This window comes from Mercenaria mercenaria, chromosome 11, assembly GCF_021730395.1.
Source record: "Mercenaria mercenaria strain notata chromosome 11, MADL_Memer_1, whole genome shotgun sequence".
In the NCBI taxonomy this organism is placed as follows: domain Eukaryota; kingdom Metazoa; phylum Mollusca; class Bivalvia; order Venerida; family Veneridae; genus Mercenaria; species Mercenaria mercenaria.
Window position 1 is genome coordinate 13,690,299 of NC_069371.1, and position 23,628 is coordinate 13,713,926.

The window sequence follows — 23,628 nt, forward strand, 5'->3', positions numbered from 1 at the left end:
CATTAACGTATCTGAACCTTCTCAAATTAAGTACATGCAGGTATAGCTCAGATTGAAACTCATTTTTAAATTCTTTATAATGCACAAGTTTAGCATTTAGGTTTAAATTTACATTCCAGTCTTGTTTATAAATATCCTTTAACCTATTTTCAAACATTTTTAAAAAACCCGGCTCATACTGCACATTTTGACTTAACCATACATGACCAAAACCATGACTCATCAAGTAATTTTTAACAACAGTTACCCAGTTTACATGCCCATTCGTATCATCATTTAGCATCATATTATAGCATTTCTTCCAGTACTTAATTGACCTTTTATATGTTGTTATTTATAATGGGTATCTACCACAGTCTCCTAATATTGCAACATTAGATGTTTTCTGTTTAGCACACATAAACCTTTTACATGCGTAATACTGAGCACGTTCTAGTTCGTCAAACTTATATATGCCCCATATTTCAGAACCGTATAGCAATTGAGGACAAACTTTACAATATTTTGTTTTTAAAAATACAGATTTTGGCAATTGACCACAGTTGTACAGTGAATTTAGAATAGAGATTAGTACTCTTTTTTCTTTAACACATAGGTCATGAACCATACAATTCATAGATAACTGTCTAGTAAATGACAATCCAACATAACCAAATTTATTTACAACTTCAATCTCAGCATCTTTATATTTCATATTTCATTCCTCGCAAGTACGCCGCCATTTTTAAAGACTACAACTTTAGTTTTGCCTTCATTTACTTTTAATTTAAATGTATCACAAAAAACTGACAAAATATTCAGTTGCCTTTGAAGGCCATACCCTGTGTCTGCTAATAATGCAACATCATCTGCGAACATTAAAAGGAATAACTTAATAGTATCTGGGTGCAATGTATACCACCTACGTTATTATTTGAAAGACATCGTTCTAGTTCATCTATAAAGAAACAAAACAAGATAGGACTGGCTGAACAGCCCCGTTTTAAGCCGATCGTACTTTGTATATATTCACTTCTTGAACCATTACATCTAACGCATGCCTTAACATTATGATACATACTTCGAAAACATTTAAAGAAATTACCTTTTATACCACTTTCCTTTAAAATATTCCATAGAATCTGCCTATTTCTAGTGTCAAAACAGTTATGAAAATCCACAAAAGCAACATACAGTTTATGTCTCTTTGTTAAAATGCGGTCTATAACATACTTTAAAATAAAGACATTATCAACAGTTGAATAACCTGTTTTAAATCCGGCTTGATTTTCCGAAATCTTATGGTACATTTGTACATAAAAATTTAACCTCGAGACAAGAATTCCACAATATATTTTACTCAAAACATTCTGTAACGAGATGCCTCTATAGTTCTCTACATTATTTACGTCTCCCTTCTTATGAAGTGTTATTATAATAGATTCACACCAACCTTCAGGATATTCCCCAGTAGTAAAAAGACTATTAAACAATTTTACTAAAATATGAATAATACTCTCAATACCATAAATAAAGAATTCTGGCAATATGTTTTCTGGACCAGGATTTTTCCCTTGCTTGAGATGCTTTATTGCGAGTCTAACTTCATCTTCTAAAATTTCTGAATTAAATATATAATTTTCAATATCATTATTTGGTTCATCTATCGAAATGCCAATGTTTCCTATATTATTTTCGTTTGCAGCTACAGGATTTAATAGACCTTCAAAATGTTCTATCCATTGAGAAGTGCTTATATTATTACTTCTTGTTTGATTATGACATGTAATTTGTTTAAGTTTTGACCAAATGATCGTTGGTCATTTACTTCATTTGTAAGCTGATTTAACTGTTTCACATAAAACTGTCTACACTGATTTTCATATAAATTTTTGAAATCTTTCCTAGCCTGTATGTAAGACCTAAGATTTTCATTATTTCTTTGTTGTCTGTATTTTCGCAATTTTTGATACTTTAAACGTTTTGAAATTTTAAATTCTTTATCAAACCATCTTGGATTTTCATCAGCAGTTCTCGCTTCAAAAGAATGTTCAAACTGTTTACCAACTTCTCTTAACATTTCAACAAAGTTAGATACGGTGTCATTAATATTATTCTTTGGGTTGTCTATTTCAAATAAAAGTTTGTTAAGTACATCCTTTGAGAATGTCTCTTCAGCTTTATTTTGAAACGACAGTTTATGTGTACAGTTTAGTTTATATACAGTCTCTTTTATATGAAGAGAGTTCTCTTTATTATAGTTTTTAACTGGAACGTTTAATTCCACATTTATTGGTAAATGTGAAGATTCACCTCGTTCAGCTACACAAAAATTATTTATAAGATTTACAATATCCTTTGAAACCAAACAATAATCTATAACAATACAGCCATTTGTTGATGTATATATAAAGTTACCAATATCTTTATTTTCACCCATCCTAACATTCATAATATATAATGAAAAAATCTTACGTAATTCTATCAATTGTCGGCCTTGTGCATTAACAAGCGCGACACACCTAAATATGGTTAAAATTTGTGTCAAAGTATTGTCAAATTTCCCTATGAATGTAGAAGTCACAGCATTTACACAGACGCACACATACGCATGCACGCACGCACGCGCGCGCACACGGACGGACAGTGCGATTTGAATATGCCCACCTTCGGGGGCATAGAAATGTGAAAAATATGAAGGAAAAGTTCAAAATTTTATGGTCTTCTTAAATACGAGTTTTTTTTACATAAATAGGTATCGGATTCATCCAGGTTATGGGACTTGCAAGGCTATTATGTATCTTTAAAACACAACTGACGACGGAAAATTATAAAGAATAAAACATTAAAAAAATCAAGATGGCCCTATGTCGTTCATCTGAGAAACACACCATAAATGTGTTAACATTTTTGACCTAGTGACCCAGTTTTTGATACCGCATGACCCAGTTTCAAACTCTTTCGAGTTTTCAAGGAGATGAAGATTCTGACCAAGTTTCATGAAGATAAGATTAAAAATATGGCCTCTAGAGTGTAAACAAGATTTTTATTCAATTTTGCATAATGACCTGGTTAGTTATCAATATAGAGAAAAGTGGAAACTTCCCAGGTCGCTCAACACGACAAAAACGAAAATGTTGCAGGCTCGGTTTGATTGAGCCTGTTCACGGACGGTAGTGGAAATGCATGCTACCGTCCACGTCCAATTTTTAAATCATCCGAGACATATATTCTGACAAAGTTTTATTAACATTGGACCAAAAATGTGGCCTCCTGAGTGTAAACAAGCACTTTCTTTAATTTAACCTAGTTTTTGACCCTACATGACCCAGATTTAAACTTAAACAAGATTTTATAAAAGCAAACATTATGAGAAAGTTTCGTGTAAATTGGAGTTATTAAGTGTCTAAACAAGCTCTTACTCTGATTTGACCTAGTTACCTAGTTTTTTGACACCATGTGACTCAGATTTAAAATCGTCTTAAACCTTATAATAAAAAAAACCCATTCTGACCAAATTTTATGAAGATTGATTAAGAAATGTTGCCCCTAGAGTGTAAAACAAGATTTTCCTTTGATTTCACCTGTTGACCTAATTTTGACCCCACGTGGCCCAGATTTAAACCGAGATTTATGAAGACGAACATTCTGACAAAGTTTTAAGTACATCAAATGACAAATGCAGCCCCTATTTCATACACAAGGTTTTCATTTGATTTGACCAGGTGATCTAGTTTTTGATCCCAGATGACCTATTTTCGAACCTGATTTCAACAAGAAAATCATTCTGATCAAATTTCACGAATATCCAGTAAAAATGCAGCTCCTATTGCACACACAGAGAATTTTATTTTCATTTGACAGGGTGACCAACTTTTTGACCCTACATGACCCAGATTCGAACTGGACCTAAAATTCTCATGAGTTTTTAATTTGAACTGTGGACTCTAGAGTTTTAACAAGGTTTTCGTCTGATCTGGCCTAGTAACCTTGTTCCGTTTTGACCCCACATGACCATGATTTAAACTTGACCTAAAAACTATCAAAATAAACATTCTGACAAAGTTTCATAAAGATAGGTTTATAAATGTGGCCTCTAGAGTGTTAACAAGCTTTCCTTTGATTTGACCGGGTGATCTGTGTTTTTACCCACATGACCCAGATTCAAACTTGACCTACAGATCATAAAGACAATTATTCTGACCAATTCGCATGAGTTTCAAACTTAAACTGTGGATTCCAGAGTTGTTAAAGATTTTCCTTTGATCTGGCCTACTGACCTAGTTTTATATTCAACATGACCCAGTTTCTAACTTGTCTTAAAAATTATCAAGACAAATATTCTGACCAAGTTTCATAAAGATTGGGTCACAACTCTGGCCTCCAGAATGTTAACAAGGCAGATGTTGACGGACGACTGCGACGGACGACGGACGCAGATGGACGCAGGACAGTGAGCGGTCATAATAGCTCACATTGATCACTTCGTGCTCAGGTGAGCTAAAATAATAAAAAAGATAGAAACGTTTGTTTTTAATGACCTTTTTAAAAAATCTCTTGCATTTAGGAAGATTACACTGGTTTAGATCATCAAACATGATTTCAATGAATCTATTTACGTGCCTTGAACAAAATTCAAAAGTCTGCTTATTTTGTTGAAGATAAGAAACAAATATGATTGATTTAGAGGACAGAAAGTAAATGGGTCAAAAGATATTAATAGCTGGTTATCTTTGAAGCGTGCTAGTATACTAGTATACTTAATATACATGAATGTTTGTACATCTTTCGATATACTTATATATATGTATATACATATACTACAGATCGTTCACCACGACATTTATGTTGTGTTAGTGTACTGTTTAATTCTTCAGCATGAATATTTCGGTTTGGGTGGTTCCAATGCAACCGCTTAAATAACTTTAGGTATTGTTTATACACACCTTGTAAACGGTGCCTGCACAGCAGTTTTCAGTATTTGTGACTTATCTAATATTTCTTAATGAAAAATGTGCAATACTGTACTAAGTCTGGTTACTTATCATTTACCACAGTAACTCAAAATGTTAGTAACTCAAAATGTTAGAGATCTCGGTCGTTTAATTGCAAAACAACCGAAAATAGCTGGGTGTCATTAATTGAACGTGTACGTCTAATTCATAGGTAAATCAGTTTCGGTTTAAAATCGCTCTTGATTACAGAAAGCAAAAAAATCTCACTGAAAATTATGTTCTTCTATCGTATACAACGGACTGCCAATTTCTCAAATTTAAACAGCCAAATTTAAATATATTCAAGGTATGAAGTGTTCCATTAAGTATTTTTGATAATTTTAGGTTGCGTGTTTGTTAGCAAGCATGGTTCAACTCTCTGAAGCTGAATGCGAAGGTAACAAACAGCCTTGTACAAACCACATGGACGTATGTATACAGTTACTAAATATTAATTTTTGAACAATTTAGTTCCTCAGTTCTGTCGATAAATGAGTTCATATTACTACATTTTACTGTGTGCATTGTATAACACCAGACCAACCAATTGTAATGTCGTTATTGAAAATCGTATTGTAACTATGTTTCAATATTTTAAACATTTATTCATGAGAAAGCCAGGCTGTTTTGATTCTTGTTCACGCATGCATGTGTACTCGTAAATAATAGTGTCTATTCTTGGTGATGAAACATTGCTTTTTTATTTAGCTGTATGTACAACGTAATTCCTTGGTAATAATACTTTGCTCATTTAACTATTTTGAGGATTGAACACGTTTGTTAACTAGAGGTGTACTGGTCAGGAACCCAGACAATCCTTGCGTGTATTAGTGCTATACACTGGGCACGTTAAAGAACCAGGATGTCTATTCGCAAAGAGCTAGGCTAAGTTAGCCGGACAAGCCTGTATCTGATTTCTGGCCTCTCTGTCACGTGGGCTTTGTCTCACTCTGTCCCTCCGGTCAGATCGCTCTGTATCTGTACTAGTAGAGGATGAATTATGCGCCGTGTGGCTGCATTTGAACTATGTAAAGCGCCTTTGAACGTGAAATTGATCATGAAAGGGCGCTATATAAATCTGGTATAATAATAATAATAATAATAGTATATTAGCCGCGCCATGAGAAAACCAACATGATAGTGGTTTTGCGACCAGCATAGATCCAGACCATTCTGCGCATCCGCATGGTCAGTGACAAAAACACTGCTTTGTTTAGATGTATGAGAGAAGGCATATCTCTTTAGTGTCCATAACTTTAAGAACTTTACAAAGCGCACGTATTTAGCTAATTTAAACGATGATTGCTATATACTCATATATGGTTAATTAAAGGGCCCCTATAAAATTTGTATATAAAATGTTGACCCACCAATCAGTTATAATCAAAGAGACCCACTTATCGGTTCCTAACACAGTAGGCTAGTTTCATAGCGGTAACCTCCTAGATTGTTGGAGAAATGGTAAAAAATTAGTTGGGTGTAAAAGACCCACTTTTCCACTTCGTGACCCGACAATCGACTTCAGACCCAACTGTTGACTTTCCGAATTAAATTAAACCCTATAATTAACTAAGTTTTCACTTAATTATCGTTAATCGTTAATTTCAAAATTGCATATGACGTGAAATGTACATATTCATCAGTAAATTTCTACATAACCCCCAGCAACTTCTTTTTACAAAGATTGCAGCTATTTCATATGACAAATATAAGTCTTTAACCGCAAGTGAAAAATGTATTTCTTGCTGTTATATCCATTAAGTAGCCTGTAAAAAATATCAGTGTAATTGTTTTTTGGACGGTAAAGATGATTTCAGATATAAATGTATTTACAATGCATCATACATGGGTTTTTTAGCTTGATCTTCAGGCTTGGAGCAAACTGTGTGGTTTTGTACTAGTTTATTAGATGTGTTATATTAATCACTCTAAACGTCAATTAAAAGAGAATACATCCCAAACCATGCGGCTGTTGAAGCAGTGATTATAATGTTAATGAGCGTAAATGTTTAAAATTCTAAATTATATCATTATAGACTCTATTTGATGGCTCTAAATAAGGTATGCAACGGAAATCAGTTTTATTTTTGTATTACAAACAATGGGAGAAGTGAATAAATTCCGTAATTTGTATGAATATTTGTTTTGTAAAATAAAACATATGTTTTGTTTAAATGTTTCAAACCTTGTCGAATTAACTGAATGTTTATCATCACTGAATTCTACTTTTACAATATGTGTATAACATTCAGGATGGATCATTTTTGTTTGTTGCTTTTCAAAGTCACAACGGCATAAATTATTTTAAATGGCTGCTACCCATTTTTAATTGCAGAGAAAATCTCTAGATGCCACATTGAGCTTTTAACAAAGAATAGGCAGTCACTAGCTTAAAAACCTTACATAAAATTATACTTCTCAAGCGAGGCTTCGAACCGCAGCTGTGAGGGGCAAGTGATTTTAACCAGTCTCATACAGAAGCTACTCTATAGCATGGCAAGGACTTTTGCTATCAATTCATATATGAGCCGTGCCATGAGAAAACCAACATACTGGCTTTGAAAGCGAAAAGCATGGATACGGACCAGCCTGCGCATCCGCGCAGTCTGGTCAGGATCAATGCTTTTCGCTTTCAAAGCCTATTGCAATTAAAGAAACCGTTAGCGAACAGCATGGATCCTGACAAGACTACGCGGAGGCTGGTCTGGATCCTTGCTGGTCGCAAAGCCACTATGTTGGTTTTCTCATGGTGCGGCTCATATACAAAAAAAATTGAAATGCTTCTGTTTCCGCATGACATTCACTATACATAAACGTTTCCCTCACTGGTTTGCTTACGTTGTCGTTATAAGACGTTCCGATAGTCTGTTATACAAAGGAATTATGCCTTCCAATTTCACTGTGAAAGATGATTATGGAATAAAAAAGATCTTATTATATATTAGAATTAGAAGTTAAAAACAAGGCACAACTTGTTATTTTTAAAGTTGAATAAAACCAGCGAATACATATTGCAATGGATAAAAATAGCCATAGATTTAGGAATACAAATTTGCATTGTTTGAATGGCTGGTGAATCAATTAAGGGCCTTCCAAGAAAGTGAAACATTAGATGTTAATAGAATATCATAGATACTATGACGCGATAGTTTTTTGAAGATATATTTCAACACATCTAATTACAAAATATATATATATAGGGATGTATACAAAAAAAATCCGTTCTGCGTTGACATTTACGTATTTCCTTCAAACAATTTTATTTTATGTCATATATTTTTGCGTTTATTAACGATAAACATCATGCGCTTAGAAACAGCAAAAGTCGAATAATAGACTTGCGATTCCAATATAGGCGATTAAGATTCTGGACTCCGATTTGATGACGGGAAAATAAATATTACTGACATTACATTAGAGCTTCGAATGTGACATTTAATCTGGACCCAAGAACTTGGTTTTGCACTTTGTATGTCGTCCTTATTTGGTTATCAATTTATTCCGGTGTTATGATAATTCTTTCTATGGTTACAAAAGTATGAAGTGTCCACACATTTGAGCTATTGATATTTGACCACCAAGTATAATCTTGGCCTTCAACTTAGTGACCAAAAATTGATGCTATTGTTTTTAAAAGGTTCCCTGCATTATAGAAGTGTTGTGACCTCCATTGACCTCCGTGATTGACCTTGACCCGGTATGCAGTGACTTGGTTTCTGCGCATTGCATGTCAAGTTGAAAAATAATTGATTTAAGAAAATCTCGAAACGATTAAAAAGACGTGTAGCGGACATAAAGCTAAGCTATATGACTTTTGACCTCAAAGCGTGACTTTGACAGTGGACGGTCTGGACGTCGTTGGTGTGAGGTAGGCATCTGATGCTAGTTTTATAAAATTTCTCTAAGTGGTTTAGACAGTATGGATCGAAAATGAAAGTAATCTTTTTTATATTTTACCTCCCAAGTCAAATCTTGTCTGTGTTGTAATCTGTGCATGTAGTCTTGATGAGGTTAACAAATGTTGCTAGGTCTAAGGAAAATCTTTCTAACGGTTTAGAAGATATGGAGCTGATATAAAGATTTTGCCTTCCTTTGATTGTGGCACCGACCTTGGATCAAGTGACCTTGATTTGTGCTCTGCACGTTTCCTTCGTTAGATATACAGTTGGTGCTAGTTTAATTGTAATTTTCCAAGTTGTTAACAGAATATGAAGCTGACACGGAGTTAATCTATTTGACTTTTGCCCTTGGATCTAGTAAGCTTGACTGTACTCTCTACATGTCGTCCTGGTGAGTTTAACAACTGATGTTAACAGCTGATGTTAGGTTTCATGAAAATCTTCCTAGCGGTATTGACAATATTGAGAGGACACGATGGACGGATGAACGGACGGACGGGCAGACGGACATGCGTGTCTCCAAACAATGATATTCATCAAAAGTCAGGAAAACTAATGGAAAAATGATAAATAGACTTTACGCAAAAGACAAGGTGCTTAAATATGACATTAAATTAAAATGTTATGCCATCAAAATTGTAAAAGTTTAACAGAACATAAGATATGGATATGGACAATTGTTGTATTCTGATGACATGTGTTGGATTTATTTTGACTTTAAAGAGACCAAAAGAAAGACAGCAAAGTAAATCTGGCTGTGCGCAGAGTACATGCACACAAACTACGAAATATAAAATTAAAAATGATGTATAGGAAAAAATGTGGGACACCCCACTGGAACGGTCAATGGCAAATAAAACACCACAGAGGGGTTTAATCTGGATACGTGCACACATTTATTATCCCCCCGCCAAAGGCGAATGGGATATTAGAAATGCTCTCCGTCCGTGCGTCCGTCCGTCCGTGTGTCCGCAACGATCTTTGTCCGGAGCATATCTCCAAAAGTAGTGGAGGGATTTTCTTCAAACTTCATATACTGATAGAACACATTGGGAGGAAGTGCAGTGAGCAAGAACAATAACTCTACCTTGCCTATTTTTTGAGTTATTTCCCTTAATCATATTTTCTGAAACATTTTTGTCCGGAGCATAACTCCAAAAGTACTGGAGGGATTTTCTTCAAACTTCATACACTGATAGAACACATTGGGAGAAAGTGCAGTGTGCTAGAACAATAACTCTACCTTGCCTATTTCTTGAGTTATTCCCCTTTATCATATTTTCTTAAAACATTTTGTCTGGAGCATAACCCCAAAAGTACTGGAGGGATTTTCTTCAAACTTCATACACTGATAGAACACATTGGGAGGAAGGGCAGTGTGCAAGAACAATAACTCTACCTTGCCTATTTTTTGAGTTATTCCCCTTTATCATACTTTCTTAAAAAAATTGTCCGGAGCATATCTTCTTCATGCATGGAGGGATTTTGATATATCTTGGCACAAATGTTTACCACCACAAGGCGGAGTGTCATGCGCAAGAACCAGGTCCCTAGGTCTAAGGTCAAGGTCACACTTAGAGGTCAAAGGATACAAGAATAAAAACCTTGTCCGGAGCATTTCTTCTTCATGCATAGAGGGATTTTGATATAACTTGGCACAAATGTTCACCACCACGAGACGGAGTGTCTTGCGCAAGATCCAGGTCACTAGGCCTAAGGTCAAGGTCACACTTAGGGGCCAAAGGTCAGACACAAGAATGACTTTGTCCAAAGCATTTCTTCTGCATGCATGGAGGGATTTTGATGTGACTTGGCACAATTATACACGATCATGAGACGAAGTGTCATGCGCAGTTCCCTTCTTTAGAATTACTTCCCTTTGTTGTTACTTTAAATAGCTTTTATTGTACCTTTTTCATTACTAGTCGTAGGGAAAAATCGAGACCACTTTTCTGTAGTACAACAAGCATGCTAAATCCAATTTTGAGGTGTATTTGACCAATCTCTACCTGATAAAGATTTTTGTGTGGACTTGCATTTTTTTTTTTTTTAAAGATTAACTTCCCTTAGTTGTTACTATAAATAACTTATATTGTAACATTTTTAGAATTGACCCTAGGGAAAAAATAAGACCACTTTTCTGTGGTACAACATAGATGTTACTCTCCAGTTTTAGGTGTATTTTATTATATATAAGGTATCTCTACCTGGTGAGGAGTTTTTTGTGGACTTTAAAAAACAAAAGACTTGCAATGATTATTAAACAACCACAAAAACATTCCATTTGCAAATACAGCTGCTAGAGTAAAGAAATTTGCTTTGACGGGCATATATTGTGACATTCTGGCACCCTTGTTCCCTGTTAGCTTTCCATTCCTTCTTTTTACAGTAGCCATATAGAAAAACATCATAGCTATACTGTTCATGAAAATTAATAAAATTTAGCAGTAAACCACCTCACTACTGACTTATTCTTTCTTCCACATCTTAAAACCCCTGATGCGGACCACAACTAAACGGTTCTTGAAAGCTTTCCCCAAAATTAATACTTTCAGACACTAACTTGCCAGGAACTTTAGCCTTCAATTATAATAAGCCTGGCGGGGGGATTAGCCATGTGTAACATGGCTCTTGTTTATAATCGTGTTCCAAGGTTAATTTTTGTTTTCTCCGTCGCACCACTAATAAGCATAATGTCAACAAAAGGCACGATAAAATACAACATAAACATTTCTTATAAATGAACTAATTATATCGAGGTCCCAGAAATAGAAGCCAAAATTGACAAACAGTACTTTTGAGAAAACTATGAAAAAAAATAACGATTTCTCACCGAAACTGTTCTAATCCAGTTGATAATCTCATAGTTAAAGCTTTTGAACTCTGATTTATATACTTATCAAGTTGATATTATATAAGAAATTGTTTATACGCCTTATTGCAGTCGTCAATAATGGAAGTTTGTACGTTTGTATAATATACTATTGTTGTATTCAAAATCACATAATATGCAGTCTTAAAATGTTGTATTTTGATTTTTTTATATAGATTTATGACTATATACATGTACCTGTATAGTGTCATTATGAATATGATCACAATAATCATGCTTCAGCATTTGTTTGATGTATCTATGTAAAAAACAAAGCATTGCTTCAAAATGTTTGGACATGTGTAAAATGTATAGTTTTTGCAATGTGTATAAGTTTAAATGTTTATTATCACTTTTTTCAGTGTCCGGCAAAGCAGGCTTGTTTGCTGTGGAAAGGCGTAAAGCATTGCTATTGGTGTAAGTTACATTATACCTATGTGTTTTTTTTTATCAAGCAAAACATTTTTGTCATTATATATCATACTATATATTTTCAAATCTGTTCGAAATTTCATATGTTGCCTCCGTCAATAATTCTAGAAAATCAATTTTGTTTAAATAGCTGAACGCCCAAAATGTAATGTTCTTAAAAAGTTTTTCAGGTGTAGAGCTTTAACTTAGTTTTCGATATTCCGTCATTTCTCACTTTTAAGACTTAAGCAAAACAATGCTGGAGTTTTTTATTTCTATGGGCTTCGTACAAATGCCTTCGAATTAGGTTTATATATTTTGTTTCGTTAAAAACAAATTATGAACAGCAGAGGCTCGTCTGTCTTGTATATTTATAAAGAAAACTTTTAGGATGTTTACAAAAACTGCTATCCCTATTTAAGATCGTTCCTTGAGCAAGTCTCTGTAAATTACCTTCAAATCATTTCATTTTTTTTTTCAAATACATGACAGCGAGGGGACTCAGCATGTTCTCCTAAGATGGCTGTAGTGAAAACTTTTGAGAAAATGTCAGAAACTGCTAGCCTGATTACAAATTATCAGAGTTCCTTGAGCAAGTACTCTAGTAAGCTTAGAAACAGACGGTGCAACAGTCCCTTCTTTAATGTCTGTAGTGGAAACTTTGAGAACCTAAATTATGTTTTATGTTTTTTATCTTTATCCGACAAATACATTTTTTTCTTTCAGTTTGAAAATGCTCTACAAAGCTTTGAAATGTCCGATTGATATTTTCAATAGACAATCATTCATTACAGTTATTAGTATAAAGCTAATACGAGCACAACATGCTCACTTACGGATTAACCGTTTGTCCGTGGTATTTTCCTGATATAAAGCTAACATGAGAACAATGTACTCTCTTGCGGAATAACCGTTTTTCCGTGGTATTTTCTCGATTTAAAGCTAACATGACCACAACGTGCTCAGTTTGTCTGTGGTATTTCCTGATATGAAGCTAACCTGAGCACAATATGCTTAATGGCGGTAAGGCCACTTGTCCGAAGTATGTCATAAAGTTTACTTTTAACGAATAAAAGAACCTTGTTTTCTGAACAATCTCCCTGAAACTTACACAGAATATTTATGGTTGAAACACCACGTCAAGGATGGATATTGGCAAAACATATAAATATCACCATAGTCATTAGTCATTAGTCATATTTTACATATATTGCCAATTCGTTATCTTATTTATTAAATATTATTCCTGAAACTCACATATTATATTTGTGGAACACAATTGAAGTCATCCACTTTAAGCGATCTTCATAAGAAGTAAAATTTAACCATACAGCACAGTAAGGTTTAGCACAATGAAATAATATATGGGTGACTTTCAAAATAACTGGACAAAAGTGTGACATGGGAATACATACTATAGCGTTTTATGACAAGGAAATATCTATAAAAATATTTTTTCTACATATATGATAAGTGATTGGTATATGTGTATGGTTTGAAGATTAATTAATCAGATTTTGTGGACTTTGCCTTTATAATTCTCCATTTCTGCATACATTTGACATGAAAATGAAATAGTACATGAAAAAGATATTTTAGGTGCCCTATGGCGGCTGTAAAAAGATTCCCGTACTTCATTCAGTGTTGTTATATTTTCTGGTCCTTTGGGATCATGGAGTTCATTCAATAGATGCTAAGGGGCGTGTGAGGTGTTACACATTTCATTACCTCTTATGAACAGACTCAATCAAACCGAGTCTGCTATTATTCTGCTTGGTTGCATTCTATGCTTCCAAAGGATCATTTTACAGATTTTATTGCTGAATGAAAAATAATTAATAGACTATTATAAAACCTATTTTTTCTCACAGTTTACATATTGACCGCATGCCAAGTTTCAAGAATGTTCAGTAATTTTAATTGCCGAATCGGCCACTCAAAATTGAGTTACAGGGGACACATATTAAATCACTGTTATATTAATAGTTTATTAGTTTATTGTTCATGAAAAGATTATTTTTGATCAAATTAAGACATGTCCTATCAAACAATTAGGATATTCTACAAAATAACTAAACAATTTAGAATTATCACAAAAGAAAACAACAGGAAAAATCATCAGCATGTTGTGTTTTAATTGAAAAATAAGTGATTTTAAGCAGAACTTACACGTTGTTATCACTAAACTTACATGCATTGCTTCATACAAAATATAAAAATGACAAAATGTTATGAATGGTAAAATTGAATATTACAATTGATACGTACTTCGTTATGTTACTGAAAAGGTACACGGGACAAATTGCAGCAAAAATTCTTTTTTCTAGGATAATTATGTTCATAGTAAGCATAATTCTTTCAACTACACAACATTCACTAGTGAACATGAACAGAAGTAGGTACAATTAAGGGCAATAAAATTAATGTTTCAACTATTTAACGTGAAAAACGACCGCTTTAAAAACTATACAAACAATGCATTTTAAATTGTTTATAATTCAACGTCAATTAGTGAGGCGTGTATCATCCGCTATCCTCGGCGTTTACCCCATATTGTTATGAGCTAAAAGTGCAGACACGCCTCGATGCATAAAGTTGATCTATAATGCCTCTTATATAATGCTTACAGTCCCTGGCTCGCGAATTTTGTTATTTTCCGCGTTACCACCGGCACAAATATTTACCCTAGGTGGAAAATCGTGATGATTATTTCACATTGAACGACTACTGAATAGTGCGATAAATCGCGATGATTGTGTAAGACCCTGCGATCTACTACAGATAAAATGCCCGCGGCGAGTCGCGCTGAATTGCGATGGATCGCGGTGAATCACCGGCTGTCGCCGCGAAATCCAGGTAAGAATTGCTCAGGCGCATATTCATGCATTTAACAAATGATATTACGTACTATTTGTAACCGCGTTTATTGTAAATATCTTAAAAAATCATACGTCCTCCACCTCTGATAATTCATGTGGGGAGGTTGGCGTTACTTGCGGAGAACAGGGTTGTACAGGTACAGAATCCAGGAACACTGGTTAGGTAGCTGCCGGCCGTTACATGACTGAAATACTATTGAAAAACGGCGTTAAACCCCCCAAAAAACAAACCCGCAATTTACCGCGAAGCACCGGCACTTTACCGCGATACGCTGCAATATGTCCTTGCAATCCACCGCAATTGATTTATTGCCTTTGGTCGCGGTGGATGCTACAAAATATATTACGAGGAAGTAGGAAAAAACGCGCAATCGCGGGGAAGCGCGGCCAGGGACTGTAGTTATCAAATTAAGCCTCAATTTTGTATACACATTCCTAAAATATAGAACTGACACCACATATTACAGTAAAGCCATGGTAATTGATGAAATGTCAAAAAAGTTACAAAGGAGACATCACCATTTGCTTTGTGAATGTTCTACAGTCTTTATCATATAGGAAGTTGAAAGGTGGTTTTGTTTCTCTTGTAACTCCCTTTCCAGGAAAAAAAGCGAAAAAAAAAAAAAAAAAAAAAAAGAAAAAGAAAAAAAACAATGATGAAAGAATAAAAGAAATCTGACACTAAATTGCTGGAAAGGTGAACAGGGGACATTTTGGGGTCTATAGATTTATAGACATGCATCATGATTCTGAGAAAGTCGATTAATTAAACAGAAAAAAATCATTAATTTTGTCTTCAAATATGAAAGGCTGAAGGTCTTAGTCTAATAGAACTTTAGAAAAGTATTGCAGTTATGAAATTCAAGTGTTCAGCATTTAAATTTAGTATTTTTTCACTATTTTTTGTGAAGGGTTCCATTACATGATTTAAAATATTGGTAAGAAAAAGACGTAGTTAAAGACAAAAAACTTTTCTTTAAATGTGCAGTGTTTAAGTTACATTAAAACAATCAAAGTTCTAATAATAAAGCTTGGTTTGAAAAAACAAAACACAGTTGAAAACTAACCTTCATATAAAATGTCACACTTTTTGTGTGCACAGGGGACAAATTTGAATGACTTTAAACTGACTGAGCCATTAAGCTGAAAAGGCACACACTTATTGACTACATTGATTTGGATATAAATTGTCCCAAAGACACTTTCCTAGGTCACTCAACTGAGAAACACACCATAACAGTGTAAACATGTCTGACCTAGTGATATCATGGAAACAAATATTCTGACCAATTTTCATTAAATTTGGGCAAAAAATGTGGTCTCTTAACTGTAAAAAAGTATATTCTTCAATTTGACCTAGTGACCTAGTTTTGAACCAACATGACCTACATTCAAACTTGACCTAGATTTGATCAATGCAATCATTCTGACCAAATTTCATCTGTCTCAATTGAAAAATACATCCTCTATCGCATACAAAACGTTTATCTTCGATTTGTCCTAGCAACCTAGATTTTGACCCCAGATGGCCCATATTCAAAATTGACGTAGATATTATCAAAGCTATTATTCTGACCAAATTGCATGAAGATCAATCTATTTCTTACACAAGGATTTCTTTGGTTTGATCTTGTGATCTAGTTTTTGACCACAGATGACCCAAATTCTAACTTGACCTAAATTTCATCAAGGCAATCATTCTGACTAAATTTTATGAATATCCAGTGTAAAATGCTGCCCCTATTGCGTACACAAGGTTTTTCTCTAATTTGACCGGATGACCTAGTTTTTGACCCTAAATGATCCATATTCAAAGTCCTTCTAGATTTCACCCAGACAAATGTTCTGATCAAATTTCATGAAGATTTGATGTAAAATGCAGTCATTATTGCATACACAAGGTTTTTCTTTGATTTGACCTAGTGACCTAGTTTTTGACCCCAGATGACTAATATTCAAACTTGATTTAGTAAGGATAAGTACGTAATGATGCATGTCACTTTTCTGTTTTCTGTTTTTCCTGTCCAAATGATCAGCATTTGTAAATGAAAGTGGATGGGGTAAGGAATTTACGTTATGTGTTGTGTTCAGACCAATTTAAATCTTCCAATTTTCCAATCCTCGAGTAGAATAATGTAAATGCACGTTAATTTCCATTTCAGGCCTTAATTAAGACTTTGTTTCAATAGTTTTAATCCGTTAAGAAAGTTTAAAGTTAGAACAAGAGCAGTCCATATTACGCATGTTCGACTTTTCTCATTGCTTGACTCTGAATAAAAGGGGCACAATAGTAAATAGCTTTGAAAGAGATATTGGAATTGTTATATAAAATTTTAGCCAAATAATTTTAATTTAAAAAGGAGCGTAACTCTGTCAAAATTCAAATCAGAGTTATGTGGATTGTTTTCCTGGTGTAGACTTTAATAGTAAATAGCTATTTAAAGTTTCAAGGCAAAAGCTTTAATAGTAACAGAGATATTCAACTTCATCCAAAACTTTGAAAACTGGATAAGTCAAGCTAAAAATGCTACATTTTATTCAAGTCACATATCTATTTCATGATTATGGTTTAAGGTTATGCATTGTTGTATATTACATTTTCTAAAAGCATTTTCAAACGCATACAATCATTGATTACACTGTGCTGTATGCCAGTTATTACCTTTTTTCACGAGTTCGCTTTCTTGTGCGCCTGCAGGTCAAAACTTACGCAAACCAATATGTACCCAATATGTTTTCTCAATCCCTGGTGAATGATGTTTAATGTGGCTGTACATTCTTTTTTAAGGTTTTTGTTAGCTAATCGAGACCCAAAACAAGACAAATATATTTCTTTGCTCTTCGCTCGTTTCTGATTTTCTCAAACAATAAAAAAAATGTATTTAAATTTGTTTTTCGCTCGCCGCCTCATTTTTTTTAGAAAAAAGTCCGATGAGCAACTTTTCAATTTGGTAAGGCCTTAGGGGAATAATTTGAACAATATAAGTAGAGGACTACTAGATGATGCTACTTACCAAGTATCCAAGCCCTAAGCCCTGCGGTTTTGGACAAGAAGTTTTTATTTCAAAAAAAAAAACAATCCCTATATTAGTCTTTATAAACTATGTGACCCAAAGGGCGGGGCCATATTTAACACTAGGGGTATAATTTGAACAATCTTGGTAGAGGACCACAAAATGATGCTGCATAACAAATATCAAACCCTATATAAGTCTGATCCCCAGGGCGAGGCAATATTTGAACCTACGGGGATAATTTGAAAACTCTTGGCAGAAAACTATTAAATGATGCTACATACCAAATATCAAATCCCTATGACTTGATGTTTTCGACACGAAATTTTCAAAGATTTTCCCTATATAAATCTATATAAAAAACGTAACCCAAGGGCGCCATATTTGAAACTAGGGGGATAATTTGAACTATCTTTGTAGAGCACAACCAAATGATACTATATACCAAATATCAAAGCACTAGGCCCTGTGGGTTTGGACAAGTAGATTTTCAAACATTTTCCTATATATGTCTATATAAACCATATTTCCCCAAGGGCGGAGGCATATTTGACCCCAGGGGAATAATTTGAACAATCTTGTAAGAGGACCACTAGATGATGCTACATACAAAATATCAAAGCCCTAGGACTAGTGGTTTTGGACTAGAAGACTTAAAAAATTTACCTTTCGGTTGCCATAGTATCCATGGTTCGGCATATATTTTAATTCTTTGGGCAATTCTGAAAGGGAATTACCCAAGGATCACTCCTGTGAAGTTTGTCGTACATCGGTCAAGTGATTTTGAAGAGGAAGATTTTCGAAAATTTACATTATAGCCATACAGGGAAAATAAGCTCTGTCCCCTGGTGTCCATGTTTTTTTGCCGAACTAGAACGGCTTGAGCAATTTTGGTAGATGATCACCAAGACATCATTTCTACAAAATTTATTTGAACTCTAGCTGACAGTTTCTGAGATGAAGATCTATAAAGCTTTTTCTTTCGGTTGCCATGGCAAACACAGTTCTGCATGGATTTTTTTCTTTGGGCAGTTTTGGAAGAGAGCCTATTGAGGATATTTTCTTTGAAGTTTGGTGTAAATCTGCCAAGCAGTTTTGAAGAAGAATATGTTTTTAGAAATTGTTGACGGACGGACAACGCACGACGCACGACGGACATCAAGCGGTCACAAAAGCTCACATTAAGCCTTTGGCTCAGGTGAGCAAATAAACAGCTCACATTCTTTACAACTATATAATTAAAGGTTTGTGTTTTTTATAGATATTTTGTGTAGTTAAGTGTGTTAAAATATCTATGTATAGCTCGAAAGAAAAGTAATTGTGATTTTTTTCATCAAAACAACAGAAATTTTGTTTTTAGTATTGGTTAAATATCTCGAATCTAAAGGAAAGCATACACGTAAAGTTGTGTACCAATCACACTCACGAACGAACGTAGTCATGGTGTTTTATAAGTTAAAATGTTGCAGGCTTTAAGCATTCCGAAACGGTTTTGTTAAAATGATAAAACATTAAAAGATGAAATTTTCTTTGGCAGACAATTTCTAGTATACATGAAGACTAAGTTAGCTGTTTGCGATACTTCAATAGGATTACAAGTTTAGTTATGTTAGTACCAAAAAGCATTTGAGATATTGTTAACAAATGGATCGGGAAACGGTCCAAAATTGCTCACTAGATATTCATGTGATGAGATGGCAGTTGACAACTGCGAATATGATGTTCCATTTCACAAATATTTTCTACAAGGTGACCTACAAGCGAGACTTTCAAGGAAAGAATATTTACTCAAAACATGACTCAAAACTGACATCGACATAAAAACTGCAGAATACTCAACTGCAACACCACACAATTATTAATATGAATATTTCCAAGTAATGATAAGTATTCAAAAAAGTTACAAGATCAAAAAGACTTTACTTTGATGGAATTTCTGTACTAAGTTAAATGTATTGTTACTTGGACATTGGCAGTTTAACATCACAAACAACGGTTTCTGCACAAATAAACTTTTGCAACCTTTGATAAAATAAAAAGTATTCTGTCTCAAAAATGATAAAAGATTAATGGTAGATAATCAAAATAAATCATTTTTAAGTACTCAGAAAAGCCACGTTCTATCAAGGCCCGATTCGTTTCAGTATTAAACAAAGAAGACTGAAATACATACGCACGCACGCACGCACACGCACACACACAGGGTTTTAACGTTACATTTATAACGTCATAGCGTCAAACGTCACAGCGGCGCTCCGGAAAAGAATTCCAAACAAAACAGGCATATAGTTAGGAAAATTTAAACCTAATATTTTATAAAATATGCAAACAGGCATATCTGAAAAAAGTTTTCCATTCAACCCTCTATATTGCCCTTGGCTTTATTGAAATTACATTGTAAATAAACCATGTACTATATTTCTTAAGTTATAGCCATGAAACACGTAGAAAGCTCATAACCTTTTCAACAAGTATGAAATGTCGAACATCGCAATGTTGGTCCATGCAATAAACAAAATTGACGGTCCTAGGCTATTGCATTTAGTCTTTATTTATATCGTCAGTCTATATATGTTACCTTATAATCGCTCTATACTTTAGCTTCTATAAACAAGCAGTAATTGAAAACTGGAACAAAATTCTGTTTACTAATTGTAATGTCGTAATAATGGCTATCTGATCAACAGTCAGCAATATATACCTTCGGAACTAGGGTAAATAATGTAGACTATTGACAGGCAAACGGTTTCAAAAACCTATACTGTATGACAGATATGTAGCTTTTAATGACGGTCTATAGTAATCGAGTGTGCTTATACTTTGTACGGATAACTGCAGATAAATGCAGATATCACAAAGTGTGACCAGGACTTAAAGAATTGCAAAGTATATGAGGAAGATAATTTAGAAAACTTGGAAAATACAGACATATCATGAAATAATAAGCAAATCGTAGGTCACCAGAAACAGACGACAAATAAGCATAATTATATATTAGTGCGTGTATTAATTTTCTAATTACATCATTTTATTTTCATGTAAATGAGGTTTGAAGAAGAATTTGAGTACAAGTGTAATGTTTTGCCCTTTTTACTTTTAATATTTATCATATAAGTGTCTATGTGTCAATATGCAAAACATAATTAGTACTAAAATTTAAACAAAGTAACACATATAGTGTTTTGAAACACTTGATATTTTATGGAACAGCTTTAAATTGTTGCTCATCACCATGTATAGGTATTGCAAACACAATGTAAACACGTGTACATGCATATTAGAATGTGCTCTTTTTATGACTTTAGGCCACTGCGCCCATAAAAGTGAATGTGAATTTACTCCTGGCCAAGGCAGGCTTATGAGGTGCAACTGTTCGAACTCTGGCAACAATGGCAACACGGGTTATGCTTGCGATTGTCCACCGCAGCAAACAGTCCCAGGTAATTACAAATGTAAGGGTAATCAGCGTAATATGTCAATCTTGTAGGTGCTGTAAAATCACGCAAACAATGGCATATTAGAAATACCATATGAAAATAGGTCTGTGACAGCTTCATCTTCTTTGTTTTTTGTCTTTTTGGAATCATGATACCTGTCCCGTTTGATCTGTTAAAAAAGAAAACAGTTACAGACGTATAGAACGTAATAAACGCCATCAGATTTTAATTACATATTATGCATAGTCCCATAAATATTGTAAGAAACTGATGACAGCGAAAATTAGTGCAGTGTAGCTTGCCATTAAAAAGTGTCTGGTCTAAGCCTCAATGAAAATGTATATTCGAATCGCAGATTTAAATCAACACTTTCGAAAAATCAATTCAATGTTCGATTTACTAGAAAGCTGTTTGTAATTGTCAAAATCGGAAATGGTTAAATATGTTAAGAACAAATGGATGAAAAACAAAAGAACTCAGCGAATTTAAGGTTTGTTTATGCGAAGATTTCACTGACTGAAAAGCGACAAAATGTTATTTATTTTCAGTTTAAGGAGTAATGTATATACTGAAAAGAATAGTAATAGATCTAAATAATGGTGTAATATCGTGTTGTTAGTTTATTAATTCTGTATCATAATTCTTGTAAGAATAGACCGTCGTGAGACAGAATTCTGAAATCTTGAATTTTTATTCAACTGCTGATATAGAAAAAATGCTCGGTGTCATATTTGACTTTTTTTACAACTATTCTTATAGTTTCATATATTCCTCTCATTTCTCATGACATTTATGTTGGTTTACAATCACTTTAATTAATTAGATATTTCACTGTTAAATATGCTAAATACAATCATTTTAGCCTTTGGTTAGTATTTTTTGCAGAACTTTATGCCAGCCTCACATTGTACAAATGAAATATACAAAATACAGTAGCGATATGTTATGTTTTACATAAAAGTAAATTAGACCTTCAAACAAAAACAAATAGACAGACTGAGTAAAGTGTAAATATCAAGTTTGATGCAATCCGGATTTTTAATTTTAGGAACTTATTTATACACCCGTTCTTAGGGGCTACTGGTGTTTTTGCTTTCCTGAGGTACCAATTATCTTTAAATGGAATTATACATTATGACTTATCGTAATAAATATACTACTTTTAAAACACTCTTCAAACATTTTTAAAGGGCAAAGATATTTATTTTTTCTGAATTATGTTTCTTCGTTTTTTTTCTTACCTAAGGGACCAAATCCCACACAAAGCATTTGACAAGTTTCTCGCAAAAGGGTACGAACAAACTAGATACGAGTTTGTTCGAGTTTTGTATAAAAATGGTGATTGTCCAGATTTTGGTGCTCATCTTTGTGGTCATTTGGACTCATAGTTATTGCGAAGTTTTACATTATTTTCCGTAAAGCCTCTAGGCTTTCACATGTACACACTAGCATGTCACCCTGATTTAACCAGAGTAACAGAGTAATCGACGTTAAAAAATCAAATGCAGATGGTCACGTGACGACACCCCCTGATAACGGAAGTAGTCCTTACAATCATAGTTAACTTGGCGAAGCGAGAGATAAGATCTAACATAGTTTCAATATCGTTGCTTAGTTTTATATTTTCTAAATATTAGTTTAACAAGTTGATTAGTTCTACTTTATCTCGAACATTTCACGGAAGTGGTAGTTATCATGAGCTGTGCCAGAAAGGAGGAAGATGTTTTGTCTAGGGGAGATTTGTCTTCTGGTGAATTTTCTGGGTTTAATGATATTGAACAGTAGAAAGCCGTGAATGACTATATTGATAGTGATTTAGATTTGTCGCTTCAGCCCAAGGATGCTGCTGTTTCAGATGAAAATGACCCTAGTAATAACGGAGGTCTTTTTATGTCTTCAAAACGTGCTAAGTCTCAGACTCAAAAAGCAAAGCTGTGAATAAATCTTTAGCTGATTTGATAAATTATGCATGAATGGAGCAGTGTGACATTGATTGATAGTTGTAGAAATTCAAAATACCCGAGAATTGCTCATATATTAATTCTCCTTCAGTAAAAAGGAAATGCGGAAAATCCTTGATAAAAAAGCACAAAGCCAGAACAGGTCTCATTTTAGGACATTCAAGTTTTACTGGCATCTAGTA

The 23,628-nt window shown here is 34.0% G+C and overlaps 1 protein-coding gene across 1 annotated transcript in view; it reads left to right on the forward strand.

Moving 5' to 3' along the window:
• Positions 1-23,628, forward strand: part of LOC128547024 (uncharacterized) — a 51,430-nt gene that overhangs the window by 22,657 nt on the left and 5,145 nt on the right. Inside the window, exons 2-4 of the mRNA XM_053518582.1 lie at positions 5,319-5,402; positions 12,107-12,161; positions 21,354-21,488. Coding sequence (XP_053374557.1) covers positions 5,319-5,402; positions 12,107-12,161; positions 21,354-21,488 — 274 coding nt within the window. The remainder of the gene's footprint in view (positions 1-5,318; positions 5,403-12,106; positions 12,162-21,353; positions 21,489-23,628) is intronic.